This window comes from Jaculus jaculus, chromosome 1 (genome assembly GCF_020740685.1).
Source record: "Jaculus jaculus isolate mJacJac1 chromosome 1, mJacJac1.mat.Y.cur, whole genome shotgun sequence".
Classification (NCBI taxonomy): Eukaryota; Metazoa; Chordata; class Mammalia; order Rodentia; family Dipodidae; genus Jaculus; species Jaculus jaculus.
In genome coordinates this window covers 162,527,344-162,541,904 of record NC_059102.1, presented here as the reverse complement: position 1 = coordinate 162,541,904, position 14,561 = coordinate 162,527,344, and the positions used below count along the sequence as shown (strand labels likewise).

General features: G+C 54.0%; 1 protein-coding gene across 1 annotated transcript in view; it reads right to left on the bottom strand.

Annotated features, from left to right (window-relative positions):
- Nucleotides 1-14,561, bottom strand: part of Ltbp3 (latent transforming growth factor beta binding protein 3) — a 17,701-nt gene extending 3,140 nt beyond the window's left edge. Inside the window, exons 1-18 of the mRNA XM_004656669.2 lie at nt 13,803-14,561; nt 10,308-10,637; nt 9,950-10,158; nt 8,579-8,684; nt 8,292-8,384; nt 7,996-8,118; nt 7,512-7,670; nt 7,228-7,413; nt 6,848-6,864; nt 6,699-6,771; nt 6,463-6,561; nt 3,588-3,713; nt 3,350-3,481; nt 3,113-3,241; nt 2,756-2,878; nt 2,477-2,599; nt 778-900; nt 458-577 (exon numbers count right to left, since the gene is read on the bottom strand). Of these exons, the coding sequence (XP_004656726.1) occupies nt 458-577; nt 778-900; nt 2,477-2,599; nt 2,756-2,878; nt 3,113-3,241; nt 3,350-3,481; nt 3,588-3,713; nt 6,463-6,561; nt 6,699-6,771; nt 6,848-6,864; nt 7,228-7,413; nt 7,512-7,670; nt 7,996-8,118; nt 8,292-8,384; nt 8,579-8,684; nt 9,950-10,158; nt 10,308-10,637; nt 13,803-14,124 (2,593 nt within the window). The 5' untranslated portion in view covers nt 14,125-14,561. The remainder of the gene's footprint in view (nt 1-457; nt 578-777; nt 901-2,476; nt 2,600-2,755; nt 2,879-3,112; nt 3,242-3,349; nt 3,482-3,587; nt 3,714-6,462; nt 6,562-6,698; nt 6,772-6,847; nt 6,865-7,227; nt 7,414-7,511; nt 7,671-7,995; nt 8,119-8,291; nt 8,385-8,578; nt 8,685-9,949; nt 10,159-10,307; nt 10,638-13,802) is intronic.

Here is a 14,561-nt window from a genome sequence, read left to right as displayed (position 1 = left end):
ACCTTGAGAAAAGAAAAGAAAAGGCTGAGGAAATGGCTTAGCGGTTAAGGCGTTTGTCTGTGAAGCCTACGGACCATACTTGGAATCTCCAGAACCCAGGTAAGCCAGATGCACAAGGGGGCACCTGTGTTTGGAGTTCGTTTGCAGTGGCTAGAAGCCCTAGCGTGCGCATTCTCTCTTTTTGCCTCTTCTTTTCTCAAATAAATAAATAATAAATAATATATTTTTTAAAGCAGGAAGCAGGGACAGGAGTGGCACTGGGAGGGGGAACCCAGTCCCTCTGTCATTGCATTGTGTCTCAGGGCCTCACACATGTTCAGAAGCTGAATTCCCACACTGATTTAAAAATACAATAGAAGGGCTGGAGAGATGAATGAGTGTAAAATGGATGGATGGATGGATAAATACATGTCCAGGGAACACCTGCCTGCCACAGCCCTCAACCAACCCTTCATACCTTGGCACTTCCTGCCACCCACCAGCCGATGCCCTTGAGGGCAGTGACATCTGTAGGAGCCATTGGTGTTGATGCAGTCACCCCCAATACAGGCCGCAGGGAAGTCACATTCATCAATGTCTGTGGGGGGCCATAGAGGTAGGATATCTAAGGGGCTGACCCCATATACACAGCTGAAGTTGCCAAAGCCACTTCCCAGAGCCCACTCCAACAACCCCATGCTACATCTGGGATATATCTGGACAGGGACTGGACCTGGGCAGAAGAGATCCTGGGGTAGGGAGGAACAGGTCAGTGCCCATGGCTCTAGGATCCCTCACCCTCACAGTGGCTCCGGTCCCTTGACAGATGGTAGCCAGAGAGGCATTGACACTGGAAGGAGCCTGGTGTGTTTGTGCAGATGCCATTGTCACACATGTCCCCAGTCTCGCACTCATCCACATCTGTAGGGCATGGAGTGGGGATGGTGTCAGGCTGGGGATGACCTCAGGCCTCTGCTATTCTTTTCTCACTTCTGCCGTGGTCTGGAGTACCAGAGTTGAGTCCAGTAAAGTTCTTGTAAAATGTGGCACCCTCACCCTATTTCCGTGTAGCACTTCATGTCCTGGTGTCCAAGCCACGTATGTCCTGAGAATCTGAGCCATGTCTGATGCTAAAGACCTCACCTTCCCTCCCTCTGTCCAAGCTCGCCAAACAAGAGGCACTCTTTCCTCACTCTTCCCTATGCCCTGGGTTTCCCTAGCTTCTCAGAAGGGCCTTCAAGGTATGCCCCCTCGTCCCCATCCTACCATCTCCTTTATCTCCTGCTCCTTCCCCTACCTCTAGCTGCCCCTGAGTGTCAGTGTCCATGAAGCTCCGTTAGATGCTTGCTATGGACCCTACTTCCATGGATGAGCATCCCACCTCATCCCTCCATAGCCCTCAGGCCATGGTTGATGGTTCCAGATGGGTGTGTCTGGCCTGATTTCCAACCCACATGACCCAGCCTCTACTGGCAGCTCTGGCTAAGAGACCTACGGGGACCACACCACTCAGTTTGCCCAACATGGAGCTCAGCACCTCCCAACACTAAAGATGCCCAATCTTGGGGACCCTATCCAAGTGAGCAATACCACCCACTAAGGCACCAAACCTTTCTCCCTCACCTTAACATCCCAACCAACATGCTCAGGCAATTTGTTTTAACATCACACTATCTCCTGGCCCTCTGGGGCCACTATTCTCATTCCCTCTGCCAATCTAGCAAGCTGTTCATTCTCTCATCTTTCTTTGCTTGGCTAATTCCTCTGGTCCTTAATTTTTTTAATTTTTTAATTTTTAATTTTTCTTGAGGCAGGGTCCCACTCTAGCGCAGGCTGACCTAGAATTCACTGTGTAGACCCAAGCTTACCTCGAATTTACAGTGATCCTCCTATCTTTGCTTCCCCAGTGCTGAGATTAAAGGCCTGTGCCACCACTAACCCTAACCCGGCTTTTCCTCTGGTCCTTAAAAGTAACTCAAGCTTCCTTTCTACTGCCCAGCTGGTTCTTCAGGCCCCTGCAGCCTACAGGCTGTCTTAATTTCTCCAGTTTCTCTGAGTCCTAGCCCCTAGCCTGCCTCTCCGTGCATGATAAACATTACTGCAGGGGAACCACTAAGGCTTCCCCAGTGTTTAACATCTTTCTTCCTTCAATTGTAGTAACATGTTTTGTAAATGCAGCTTGTGGCCTTGCCTCCTAAAATCTATCCTGCGAGCAAATCCTGCATGCCCTCTGCAGAAGAAATGAGCCACTGGGTCAGTGAGCTGGCCCATGAATTAGCCCCCTCCCGTTCATTCGTTTTACAGGTGACCCACTCCTTCACTTTTTTTTTTTTTTTTCGAGATAGGGTCTCACTCTAGCCCAGGCTGACCTGGAATTCACTATGTATTCTCAGGGTGGCCTCGAACTCACGGCAATCCTCCTACCTCTGTCTCCCGAGTGCTGGGATTAAAGGCGTGCTTTTGCTAGCAAATGTCTGGTAGGTGGTCGGAAGCTTACCCACGCAGCTGCGGCCATCGGGTGCGGGTGTGTAACCCTGGGCGCACGTGCACCGGAAGGAGCCTGGGAGGTTCTCACACCAGCCGGGTGAACAGGGACTGCCTTCAGAGCACTCGTTGATATCTGCAGGGCGGAGGGAGCTCATTTCTGATTCTATGTGGATCCCCTTGGCACCCCACTCCCCTTAAGGGAGGGGCCTACTTCCAGGAGGCTCCACCCCTAAGCCCCCCCCCACTGCCTGGAGCCCCGCCCCCACCCCACCCTATATCGAGCTCTCACCTCGGCAGGCCCCGCCCCCTTGGCTACGGTAGCCTGGCTGACAGGCGATGCATTTGAAACTCCCAGGTTTGTTTTCGCATTTGCCATCTGGACAGGAGCTAGGGTCACGGCACTCATCGATGTCTACCCAGGTGGGAGAAGGAAGAGGATAAAGTCTGGGGACAGGGTGGCTGGTGCACATGGTCCTTGACTGGCCCTCCCTCTTATCACACAGCAAGGCAAACCTGGCCTACTGGTCTCTGGGACCCAAACCAGAGAGGATCAGAGCTAGGTAGAGATGCGTGCAGGCTTCCCGCCCTCCCATTCCAAGTCGAGGGACGGTTGAGGAACCCCTTTCTTTCTGGATGGGAGCCCCACCTTCGCACACGGGCGGTCGCGAGGCTTTGAGCCGGTAGCCAGCGTAGCAGTTGCACTTGTAGTGACCAGTTAAGTTGATGCAGTAGCCGCCGTCACCGCACAGGTGGGGCTTGGTGCACTCATTCACATCTAGGCGGAAGAAAGAGGGTGAGGCAGGGGTGATGTGACAGGGCCCTCTGGAGGAGAGCCCACCCTTCTCCATCAGCCCCGTGCAGCCCCTGCCTGCACGGTCCTCACCCACGCAAGAGCGCCCCCCGGCCCCCACGTGCAGGCGGTAGCCACGGTTGCAATGGCAGTTGTAGGAGCCGCCAGTGTTCATGCAGGTGCCTCTCCCTGGGCCACACGGTTCTGCGTCGCACTCGTTCACGTCTAGAAGAACAGGATGAGCAGGGAGACATCAAGGACAAGTCGTGAGCCAAGGTTGCCTCTGGGGCCACCGCCCCCCCACACACTGGGGGCCACAAGTGGAGCTCACCCACGCAGTAGCGGTGCTGCGGGTGTGACCGGTAGCCCGGGTTGCAGTGACAGGAATAGTCGGAGGGGCCTGGGATGCACTGCCCATGGCCACAGATGTTCTGGTTTAGTCGGCACTCATCGGTCTCTGTGACATGGGTAGGGAAGGTCAGGGGACACTCATTTTCTGCCAAAAGGCAGAAACAGTCCTCCTGATTAAAGTACTTGAGCCAGGACATCAAGCTCCTGCACACTCCCATTCCAATCCTAGGAGTTCCTATACCTCACATGAAATAACCCCAATGTCATGACCCCAGAGAGCCCGAAACTAGGACCCCAGTTCACTGACATCCCTGTCACCTTTGGATTCTTCCATTCCTACCCCCTTCAAGAGCCTGTCCCCAGTCACCTCAGACCACATCCTCATCTCTCTAGTGTTTGCCTTTTTAAAAATATTTTTTTTGATTATTTATTTATGTATTTGAGAAAGAGGCAGAGAGAAAGAGCACAGCAGGGCCTCTAGCCATTGCAAAGGAACTCCAGACACATGTGCCACCTTGTGCATCTGGCTTTACATAGGTACTGGGGAATCAAACCTGGGTTGTTAGGCTTTGTAGGCAAGTACCTTAAACACTGAGCCATCTCTCCAGCCGAGCCCTCTAGTCTAGTTCTTTATTATTATTATTTTTTATTTTTCAAGGTAGGGTCTCACTGTAGCCCAGGATGACCTGGAATTCACTATGTAGTCTCAGGGTGGCTTCCAACTCACGACAATTCTCCTACCTCTGCCTCCCAAGTGCTGGGGTTAAAGGTGTGTGCTACCATGCCTGGTTTTAGTCTTCTTAATACCCATTCCCAGGCTGGAGAGATGGCTTAGCGGTTAAGCGCTTGCCTGTGAAGCCTAAGGACCCCGGTTCGAGGCTCTGTTCCCCAGCTCCCACGTTAGCCAGATGCACAAGGGGGCGCACGCGTCTGGAGTTCGTTTGCACAGGCTGGAAGCCCTGGCGCGCCCATTCTCTCTCTCTCCCTCTATCTTCTTTCTCTCTGTGTGTGTCGCTCTCAAATAAATAAATAAATAAAAATTTAAATTAAAAAAATACCCATTCCCAAGGGTATCTGAGGCCCTTTTCTCCCCAGTCACTTTAATACCTTAAATCCCCATAGCCTCAGCTGCACTGATGGCTCCTGGATAGTGGCTTCAACACCCTTGCCTCAGGCACTGGGGTCTCCCACTTGGGAATGGTTAATTACTTCCCCTTCTAAAGCAGGCAGAAGTTGGTGTCTTAGGAACTGTAACTTCTGCCACAGATGGTCAGTTGGAGGGCTCTCCTCACCTTCTTGTTCACCAAGCCCAGGACTCCCTGTTTCTTCCTCTCCCTCCTTTTGATCTCCACCCTCACCATACAGCCTAGGGTGGTGCTGAACTCTGCTCTGTCCCTAACCCACCTGTCCAGTGGGCTTTTACAGGCTGCCCTCTACCTGGAATGCATCCCCATAGGCCTCCTTATCATCTTCCCCAGGTTTGTTGCCCTCCACACTCTCACAGCTCCTAGGGGAAGCCATCTTCCAGCTGAGTTCCCATCCTAGACTAGGCTCAGGGTTTCAGATAGGCTAGCAGCTACCCTGTGGCTTTGGAACCCTCAATGACACAAGCTTGAATCTGGCTCAGCTGTGACCTGGGGCAAGTTACTGAACCTCTCTGAGTCTGTTTTCTCAGCTGTAAAATGAGGTCAGTAATGTTCACTTCAGAGTATGAGAAGGTGGAGTGATATTTGGTTTGTAAAACTCTCTACACATAGTGTGGCACACAGGGACTGTTCAATCTTAGCCCAAATATGATGCCCAAATCTTTATGGACACTTCCCATAGGCTCTGGCATCAGACCCAAGTCTTTTGGCAAGGCTCCAGATATTGGCATTCCCCTAGTTTTGTGTGGCTTTATTTATTTATTTGGGGGTGGGCAGGCAGATAGAGAGTGGCCTCCAGTTACTGCAAAGGAACTCCAGATGCATGTGCTATATTCTGCATCTGGCTTATGTGGTTAGTGGAGATTTGAACCTGGATCCTCAGGCTTCACAGGCAAGTGCCTTAACTGCTAAACCATCACTCAAGCCTCTGTGTGGGTTTTTAAAAAATATTCTATTTCCCAGGCATGGTGGCACATGGCCTTAGTCCCAGCACTTAGGAGGCAGAGGTGGGAGGATTACCATGAGTTCAAAACCAGGCCCTTAGAAAGTCCTCCCCACAACCTGCATGCCCTTCCTTCCCCACTTCTCTTGAATTTCCAACAATTTTAAAACCCTGCCCCCCAAAAAATCTTCATTGTCATCTTACATATTATCACAACCTCCAGGATTCATTTCTTCTCCAACTTACATTTTTCATAGCATTTATGGACACGCTAAATGTTTAACTTATGGATCCATTTGGAGAGGGAGGTTGTTGTGTTGTCTTATTTGAGACAGAGTCTCACACCTCAACCCATATTAGCCTCAAACTCTCAGAATCCTTCTGCCTTAGCTTCCCAAGTGTTGAGGCTACAGGCAAGAGCCATACACAGCACACCAGGGTGTCATCTGTTTCTCGTTTGCTCTGAAGGACAGAAGATTTTGATCTGTTTTTGTTCACTGCAGTATCCACAGCACCATAACACTACCAAGTACAGAACAAACATTCAATAACTATGGGTTGGATGGATGAATGCCCTCTGACTGGGCTGACCACCATACTACTACGTCCATTTGAGGACAGAATGGAATCTCTGCTGCTCATTCAAATTTCCCTGGTACCCAGCTCTTAGCAAGAGTTATCCTGTTAGCCTAGTGAATGATGGGAGAAGGAAAACTGTGTTAAGGATATGGCCTATCTAGGCTGTGACCCTATTGGGCAGGTCTTACCTGTGACCTGAGTGGGGGCAATCTCCACCGCACTACGGGAGGGGGGCAAGTCCGGCAGGAAGCGGTGCAGGGTAGGTGGTGAGGGTCGAGAGATCAGTTCTACGGTGGGGGAAGGGCCGGGGGGGGGGGAAGCACAGACATGTCAGGGAGTGACTAAGCCTCTCACTCCTTGCAGGCCACACCAGGGCTTCTACACCCCCACCTCTCATTAGCCCCTGAGGACTCCCTGTGCTCACCTGGGTAAGGTTGGGCTGGAGAGGTGGTAGCAGTGGGGTGGCTCTGTTGAATGGATCGCTCCTCGCTCACTGGCTATGGGAGATAGCAGCATGAGTCCTCCCTGGCTCCCTTGCCTCTTCCACCCCTCCGCCTGGGCTCTCATACTCACTGGATCCGTAGTTACCCCTAAAAGGGAAGAAATGGGGATATTCAATGTTAGAGTGAAAGAACAAATCTGGAGTCAACAACAGGGACTGTATAGCTAGAGTGGGTCTCGAAGAGATCAAAATTCATGTCTGTTGGGTCAAGGGTCAGGCATTAGATGCTGGGGATAGGGAATATTTATTCAGTGGTCAGGGACCCGGTCTAGGGAACAATGCTTGAGTAAGGACCTTGGGTCACAGATCAAGACTTAGCATGTTACAGCTCACAAATTTCTAGGTCAGATGGTGGGGCCTGAAGGTCAGTGGTTTGGATCAGAGATTAAAAACAGGGTGCTCAACTATGAGGTTATATCTGTGGATCTGGGGTCAGAGGATCAGGTCAGACCTCTCTCTTCCTCTGTATCCTCAGGTGGTGGTGCCCGGCTAGGGCTTTCGGGGAGCTGCTGGGGTTTGGGTGGTCCATCAGGGTGCAGGAAAAGAGAAAAGTCACTTTCACCCTGGATAGTGAGCGTCTGGTGGGAGGTGAGGATGTGATACCCCTTCCCAGCTGGGCAGATCTCCTTGAAGGCTGCTGTGGTGGAGACAAGAGACACACAAGTGAGCATTTCCTGCACAGGTGCATGGGTGTCTCCCCACCTCTTGCTCATGTTCTATACACCCCAGGCTCACCAGTGCCATCTGCGGGGCAGCGTTGACACCGTGCACCCCAGGCCTTGCCAACACTGCAGCAGCAGAGTTGGCGGGTAAGGCGTGTGGTCAGGGGGTGCTGGCATTGGTGCTCCGGACTCACTAGGCGGAAACACAGGCTCTTCTCCTCTGGCTTGTCCGCTGGAAAGGTAGTGGAGGGCAGGACCTAAACATGGCCCATGTTCCTCTGCCCAGCTCTCCTGACTATGCTTCTCTGGTCCAGACACCCTTGACCCCCTGTGTGACCTTTGACTTGATGTAACTCCTAAAACCTATGTGACCTCACTTGATTTCCTGTGACCTGGGTCCCACTGATCATGATCCTATCTGCTGAGTCTTGTTCCTTCTGACATCAACCCTTGACCCAACTCTGACTTCTTGTGACCTCTGACTATTGTTGGTTGGAGCTTTGAGCCTCCTACCCATGTCTTCTGACTTCCCAGGACCTGGAGATTCCCAGACTCACCAATACACTGTGTGCGAGATGGGCCCAAGCTATGGCCTGGTGGGCAGACACAGCGATAGGAGCCAGGGTTGTTGAGGCAGTCACCATGGCGACACATACCTGGCATTGCACATTCGTTGATGTCTGTAGTAAGCAAGAATTTGTTCTCTTTAGTCTGGGGCCATTGGGTGGCAGCAAGCTGCTCCAAGACTCTCAGGATCCTCCCTTAGCCAGACTCCTTTTCTCTCCCCACCTTGGAACTTCCCTCAGTGACCACTAGCAGGCTCCCAGCCCACAGGATCTCCTGCTGGCCATACCCTGGCAGTGGGTACTGTTGAGTCTCTTATAGCCCTGGGGGCAATCAGCACCTACTTCTCCCCGTACAGGTCCTGGCTTCTGGACCCCTGTATCTGCAGAGAGAGAACAGCATGGGGCAAGGAGGTGGGAGAACACTGGGGTCTGCAGGAGGGAAAGGAGGGCACCAGGAAGTACAAAGAGTGTGAAGAGAGGAATTTGGTGGGCACTGGGCTGGACACATGTACTGCAGTGGGAGGAGGATGGGCGGGAACTCTGTGGGAGATACCCCATAGAGCCAGGCACTCACACTGCAGCTGGGGGCACTTATGACACTTGCTCTGGCCCCAAGCTGTACCGATGCTCCCACAGCAGTCTTCTTGCTTGGTAAGGCCAGGCAAGGGGTTACTGCCACACTAAAGGGGGGGATATGGAGAAGGGTTAGAGTGTACTACCTCATGTGCCTCCCTCTTAAAGTCCTTTTCCTCACACCAGCCTGGGACACCCAGTTTTATGCAAAATCCTAATGAGTAGGCAAAGGGTGATCCTGAGATAGAGGGGCTGCTCTGTTAAAACCGTGGATTCAGGCCCGGGGTGGCTCTGAGGTCAGTCTGTCTGCTTATGGACTGGCCCTGGTAGTTTCTAACGGATGGAATTAATGTAAGTTCCTACCAGGTAAGGAGCATGCCTTTAATCCCAGCAATTGGGATGCAGAGGTAGGAGGATTGCTGTAAATTTGAGGCCAGCCTGGAAATACAGTGTGAGTTGCAGGTCAGCCTGGGACCCAGGTTCGATTCTCAAGGTCCCACGTAAGCCACATGCACAAGGGGGCGCACGCGTCTGGAGTTCATTAGCAGTGGCTGGAGGCCCTGGTGCTCCCATTCTCTCTCTCCCTCTCTGCCTCTTTCTCTGTCTCTCTCTCAAGTAAACAAATAAAAATAAAGTTATTAAAAAAAGAAAGAAAGAAAGAAAAACCTGTGGATTCAGCAGGGCGTGGTGGCCCATGCCTTTAATCGCAGCTCTTGGGAGGCAGAGGTAGGAAGATCACCGTGAATTCAAGGCCACCCTGAGACTACATAGTGAATTCCAGGACAGCCTGGGCTAAAGTGAGACCGACCTTACCTCGAAAAAAAAAAAAAAAGACGGACCGGAGAGATGGCTTAGTAGTTAAGTACTTGCCTGTGAAGCCTAAGGACCCCGGTAAGCCAGATGCACAAGGTGGCGCATGCATCTGGAGTTCGTTTGCAGTGGGTGGAGGCCCTGGTGCGCCCGTTCTCTATCTGCCTCTTTCTCTGTATGTTGCTCTCAAATAAATAATAAACGAAACCGTATTAAAAAATAAAAACCTGGATTCAAAGCTGGGCATGGTGGTTCTAGCCTTTAGTTCCAGCACTGGGGAGACTAAGCTAGGACTGCTTTGAGCTCTAGGTCAGTCTAGGCTAGAGTGAGACCTGCCTCAAAAAACAAAACATAAGCCGGGCGTGGTGGCGCATGCCTTTAATCCCAGCACTCGGGAGGCAGAGGTAGGAGTATCGCTGTGAGTTCAAGGCCACCCTGAGACTACATAGTGAATTCCAGGTCAGCCTGAGCCAGAGTGAGACCCTGCCTCGAAAAACAAAACAAAAAAGAAACAAACAAACCAGAAAAACATAAAGTAAAATAAAAAACTGGTTTCACTCACGGGCTGCTTGGGCAATGTGTCCTGGAAGCAGCGGCCCAGCGGCTTTTGGGTGGGAGGTCGTGGGTGTGGAGGCTTGGGGTGCGGGTGCGGCAGCAGGTGCTGGGATGGGGCCGGGCCCTCGGCATGCAGCCCTTCGATGCGGTGCACCTGGACCGAGGCTTCCGGAGGGTGATGGACGCGAACGTTCACCACAGGGGGCGGGGCCTGCACTGGGGGCGGGGCGCGGTGCGGTGGCCTCAGGGCTGCCCAGCGCCTGGAGGGTCGCGGCGCTGAGCTCCTCCAAGGCTGGTCCGCGCCCAATTCCGGCCACCCTCATACCTGCCCACCTCAGTACCCCTGGTTGCCCGTCGTCTGGTACCTTCCGCCGAGATCTGTCCTGGTCCCAGGGGCACCAGGAAGGCCGCATGCTGGGCAGGGGGTCCCTCCCCCTGCCCAGGAGGATCAGCGATCACCTGCACCGCGTAGATGGCGTGCTTGCTGGCCACAGATTCTCCCTCCGGAGCTAGCGGCGGCAGCGCTCCTGTGGACAGGGCCCCGGCCCGGGCCAGCCCAGGGCCTGAGCCACCGGTGCCTCCGCCAGCTCCTCCTGCAGGCACCTGGCAGAAGCGCCCCGTGAAGTCCGGGGGACACAGGCACTGGTTTCTGGAGGAGCACTGGCCGCCATTCATGCAGGGCAGAGGGCACACCACTGGGGAGGGGAGGTGGGTCAGGACCCAGGCTGGCTCTAAGTCCCCAAAGTCATGCTCACCCACATCCTGTCTCTTTCCCTTCCCACTTCCTTGCCACCTACTAGCACTGGCTCGGTCCTAATTGGAAAACTGATTTTGGTAACATCAGACACACAGAAACCGCTTCTGTAGGTCCTCAGCACCTTTCTTCTACCCATGGTGAGTTCTGCAATCTTGTTTTTTCGAGGTAGGGTCTCACTCTGGCCCAGACTGACCTATGCCAAGTATGTAGTCCCAGGGTGGCCTCGAACTCATGGTGATCCTCCTACCTCTGCCTCCCAAGTGGTGGGATTAAAGGCGTGTGCCACCACACCCGGCGAGTTCTGCAATCTTAAATTCCCAGTTTAGGGGCTGGAAAGATGGCTCAGCGGTTAACTGCATTTCCTGCACAAGCATTTCCCGGGGTGGGGTTGAAGGGGCTGAAACCAACTCAATTTGAATCTCCAGGTTCTATGCAAACAGCTAGGGGCAGCCACTTGAACCTGTAACACCATTACTGCAATTTGACCAGAGACCAGGGAATCCCTCAGCTGGCAGAAAATAACAAGTTCCAGTATTAGTAATGCTAGTCCCCTCTCCACCCCATAGTTGAGTGCATGCGGTGATGCCAGTGCACAAACATGGACCCACACATCTTTCACACATACACACACAAGCAAAAAGAAAAAAAAAATGATAGTTTAAAAAATATTCCCAGTTTAAGTCCTAGCTAGATCATATGCCTGTTGCGTCTTAAGCAATTTACTTTCCCTGATAATGCCTCAGGGTCCTTCTCTGTGGGAATGGTTGTTTCCTTAAATGAGGCAATGCTGGACAGATGCTTGGCCCCAGAGTGGTAGATACACAGATTTAGAGGAATAAGTGAGAGCAAAACCTCTCCCTTTAGTTCTGGTCTCTGCCCTCTTGCTCCCTCCCACATCCTTACTACTTGCTACCCCAGGCTCTTAGAGCTCCCAGACATGCCTCATCTTCCTCTCTAGTATCTGGGCCCAGGACACTGACAGAAATCAGTATCCTACTCCACCTGGGCTCACCATGGGAATCCTTGCCTACCCAGCCATGCAGATGAAACATAGGCTCCCCCTCCCAGTTACAGCCTCTGAAATGTATCCGGAATCCATCTCTGATACTTCCCAAGTCCTCTGCCCTTCTGTCTCCCTCTCCCCAGGCCCTGCTTCTCTGCATGGCCCACAATCCAAGCATCCCAGAGAAACCTGCCCCTAGGCAAAACTCTGGCATATCACCTCCCTCATTTATTGCTTTAAACTTGCCAGGACATTGGAGGCTTTCCAAGGCCCATCCCCCTGTGCACTTTTAGACCAATGCTCATCCACCTCCTACTAGAGCGTGCCAGGTTTTCATGGCTTTACTCCTGACTTTCCCTCCAATCCAGAGACACCCCCACATCTTTACATATCCAAATCTGACTCTTCTGAGCCCAGCTTCTCCCCCTAGGAAGACTTTCCTTATACCCCACCCTCTCTTTCCTCTGTCCAGTCATTTGCTTGGTTGTAGTTATGTCTGTCTCATTATAAAAGGTGCTTTGGAGGGCAGGGCCTCGTGGGTCTCAGCTCTGGATCCCAGGAGGATTAGGGAAGGAATGACTAAAGGTGAGACCTGTTTCTCACATACTCACACCAGACATGTGCCTCTAGCATTGGGATCCTGAGCTCCATGCCCAGTCCCTCTCCTGCCTGCTCTGAGGGAGGGTACTCAACTTCCCAGGGTGGAAAGCTGACTGTGCCACTCTCCTGAATACCCAGAGGGCTTCATAGAGATAGCCCTCGTCCATCCCTGTCCATCAGTGTTAGGCTAAGAGCAGCGCAGCCCAGCAGCCTATCCTACCCAGACTTTTGGGGCTAGGCCTCATAAGGCAGAAGAGGTGTGTCCTGGATCAGGGGAGGCAGTATCCTCTCCTTCCTGCCTCCCAGTGAGTCACCCATAGCTAGCGGTGAGGGTGACCTTCAAGTGACACCCGCCCACTGTGGCCTGGGCATTGAGCCTGGGGGATGTGGGCAGCATGGATGGAGACAGTAGCCTGTGCAAGATAGCCTGGGAGGCCAGGCACACATACACTCACATGCACAGTCATCCTGACTCTCTCTCTCACACACACTCATTCTGACACCAACGTGGGCTTACTATGTAAACACTCCCTGACAGTGACTACAGACACACACCCTAGACACCAACACAGAGACACTAACCACAGTGTGTCATGCCAAAGCCTGTGCATTCTCCTGGACACACACACACACACACACACAATCTTGTGAGAACTGTGAACCACATGAGTGGTGTTCCTTAGGTCTAGAGTGGGTGAGTGAGCATAGGAATGTGTGAGAGGGGCTGTTTTGCTGGTGCCATCCTGGGCTTGGCCTAATTACCCTGTCCAGGAGGTAATTACTGCTGGGACACCTCCCCCCACCCTCTCTCCTGGCCCACAGGGCCCCAGGGGAGGAGTCCTGAGCCCCAGACCTGCCCTTTGACGAGATGCTGGAGAAACAGTGGGCTCCAGGCTGACTGGGAGGTCCTAAGGCTTGGGGTAGGGTGGGGGTGTCTCTGGGGGCCTTTGCAGAGATACTGGGAGCATAACGGGTGACATAGGAAAAGGAGGAGCTGTGACTGAGGGCCAGAATCAGACCCCACCACCAGGCCTACAACCCACTTCTTAGGCCTCAGAGCTCTCTCAGACCTTGCCAGTAACTAACTCCCTCATCCCAGTCCTGACCTTGGCTCCTCCTCCCAGAGAACACAGGTGTCTCCTCCCAGCAGACTTTTTTTAAAAGACTTCTGATTCTTGGGGAAATATTTACTCCCTTCCCTGGGACTTCCTGCCAATGCTCACATCCCTGTGTGCTCCCTCTCACAACCCAGCACCCTCTAGGACGCTCATAGCATCCAGGTCCCCAGTCTAGGCCCCAATTCTGGCTCAAAGCTTCAAAGTCCAAGCCTCCCTGCAGTCTACCAGTTCTGGCCTCCAGGTCTGCAGCCTCCCAAACCCCCTGATCCCTTGGGGCCCCAGATCTCTGGCTCTCTAATGCCCAAGACTCCATTATGTATCCCGCCTTCTCCTGGAGACTATCCGTCCCAGCTTCCCCCAGCCGAAGCCCCCTGGCCCTCACCCACGCGAAAACCGGAGCCCGTGAGCGTGTCGGTGCTGTGGCCATTCTCTCCGATGAGCGTCATGTTGGAGCCCTGCTGACAGCTGTCCCGACACTGGCCCTTCAGACAAGTCCGTTTGCAGATCACCGGCGCAAAGACCACCTTGAAGCGCTCACGGGCCAGTGCCCCGCCCCCGCCGGCGCCCCGCTCTCCGGCCGGCCCCCCCTCGGCCCCGCCGCCCGGGCCCAGCAACAACAGCAGCAGCAGCGCCAGCAGCCCCGCCGCCTCCGCCGCGCGCATCGCAGGGGCCAGACCGCCGGCAGCCCCTCGGGGCCCTGGCATCCGGGGCCGCACGACCCCGGGGTGGGGGGCGCGCCGGGGCGGGGACTGGGGACCCTGCGCTGATGAGGATTGAGAGCTGGGGAGCTCGGGAGAGGGGTGCAGGGTGCAGCGAGGCGGAGGAGCCCAGGCGGCGGGTAGGGAAAGCGGATGGCAGGCGCGAGCCGGGGCCCTGCGCTAGAGCAAGCGATGGAGGCTGGACTGCGAGGAGCGCAGAAACTTCCTGGCCCGCCCGGGAGAAAAGCCAGCCAGGCCCCGAACTGAAGCCGGAGAGAGGAGGCCGGAGCAAGTGGAGGCGGAGAGGAGGAGCGAGGGCAGAGGAAGGCCGGGCCTCCCCCTGACCGGGCTCCCGTCCTCCCGCGGCCGCCGGGAAGCAGGGAGCGCGCGGGGAGGACGCAGGAGAAGTGAGCAGTTGTTTTCCCTGGCTGGAGCGCGGCGCG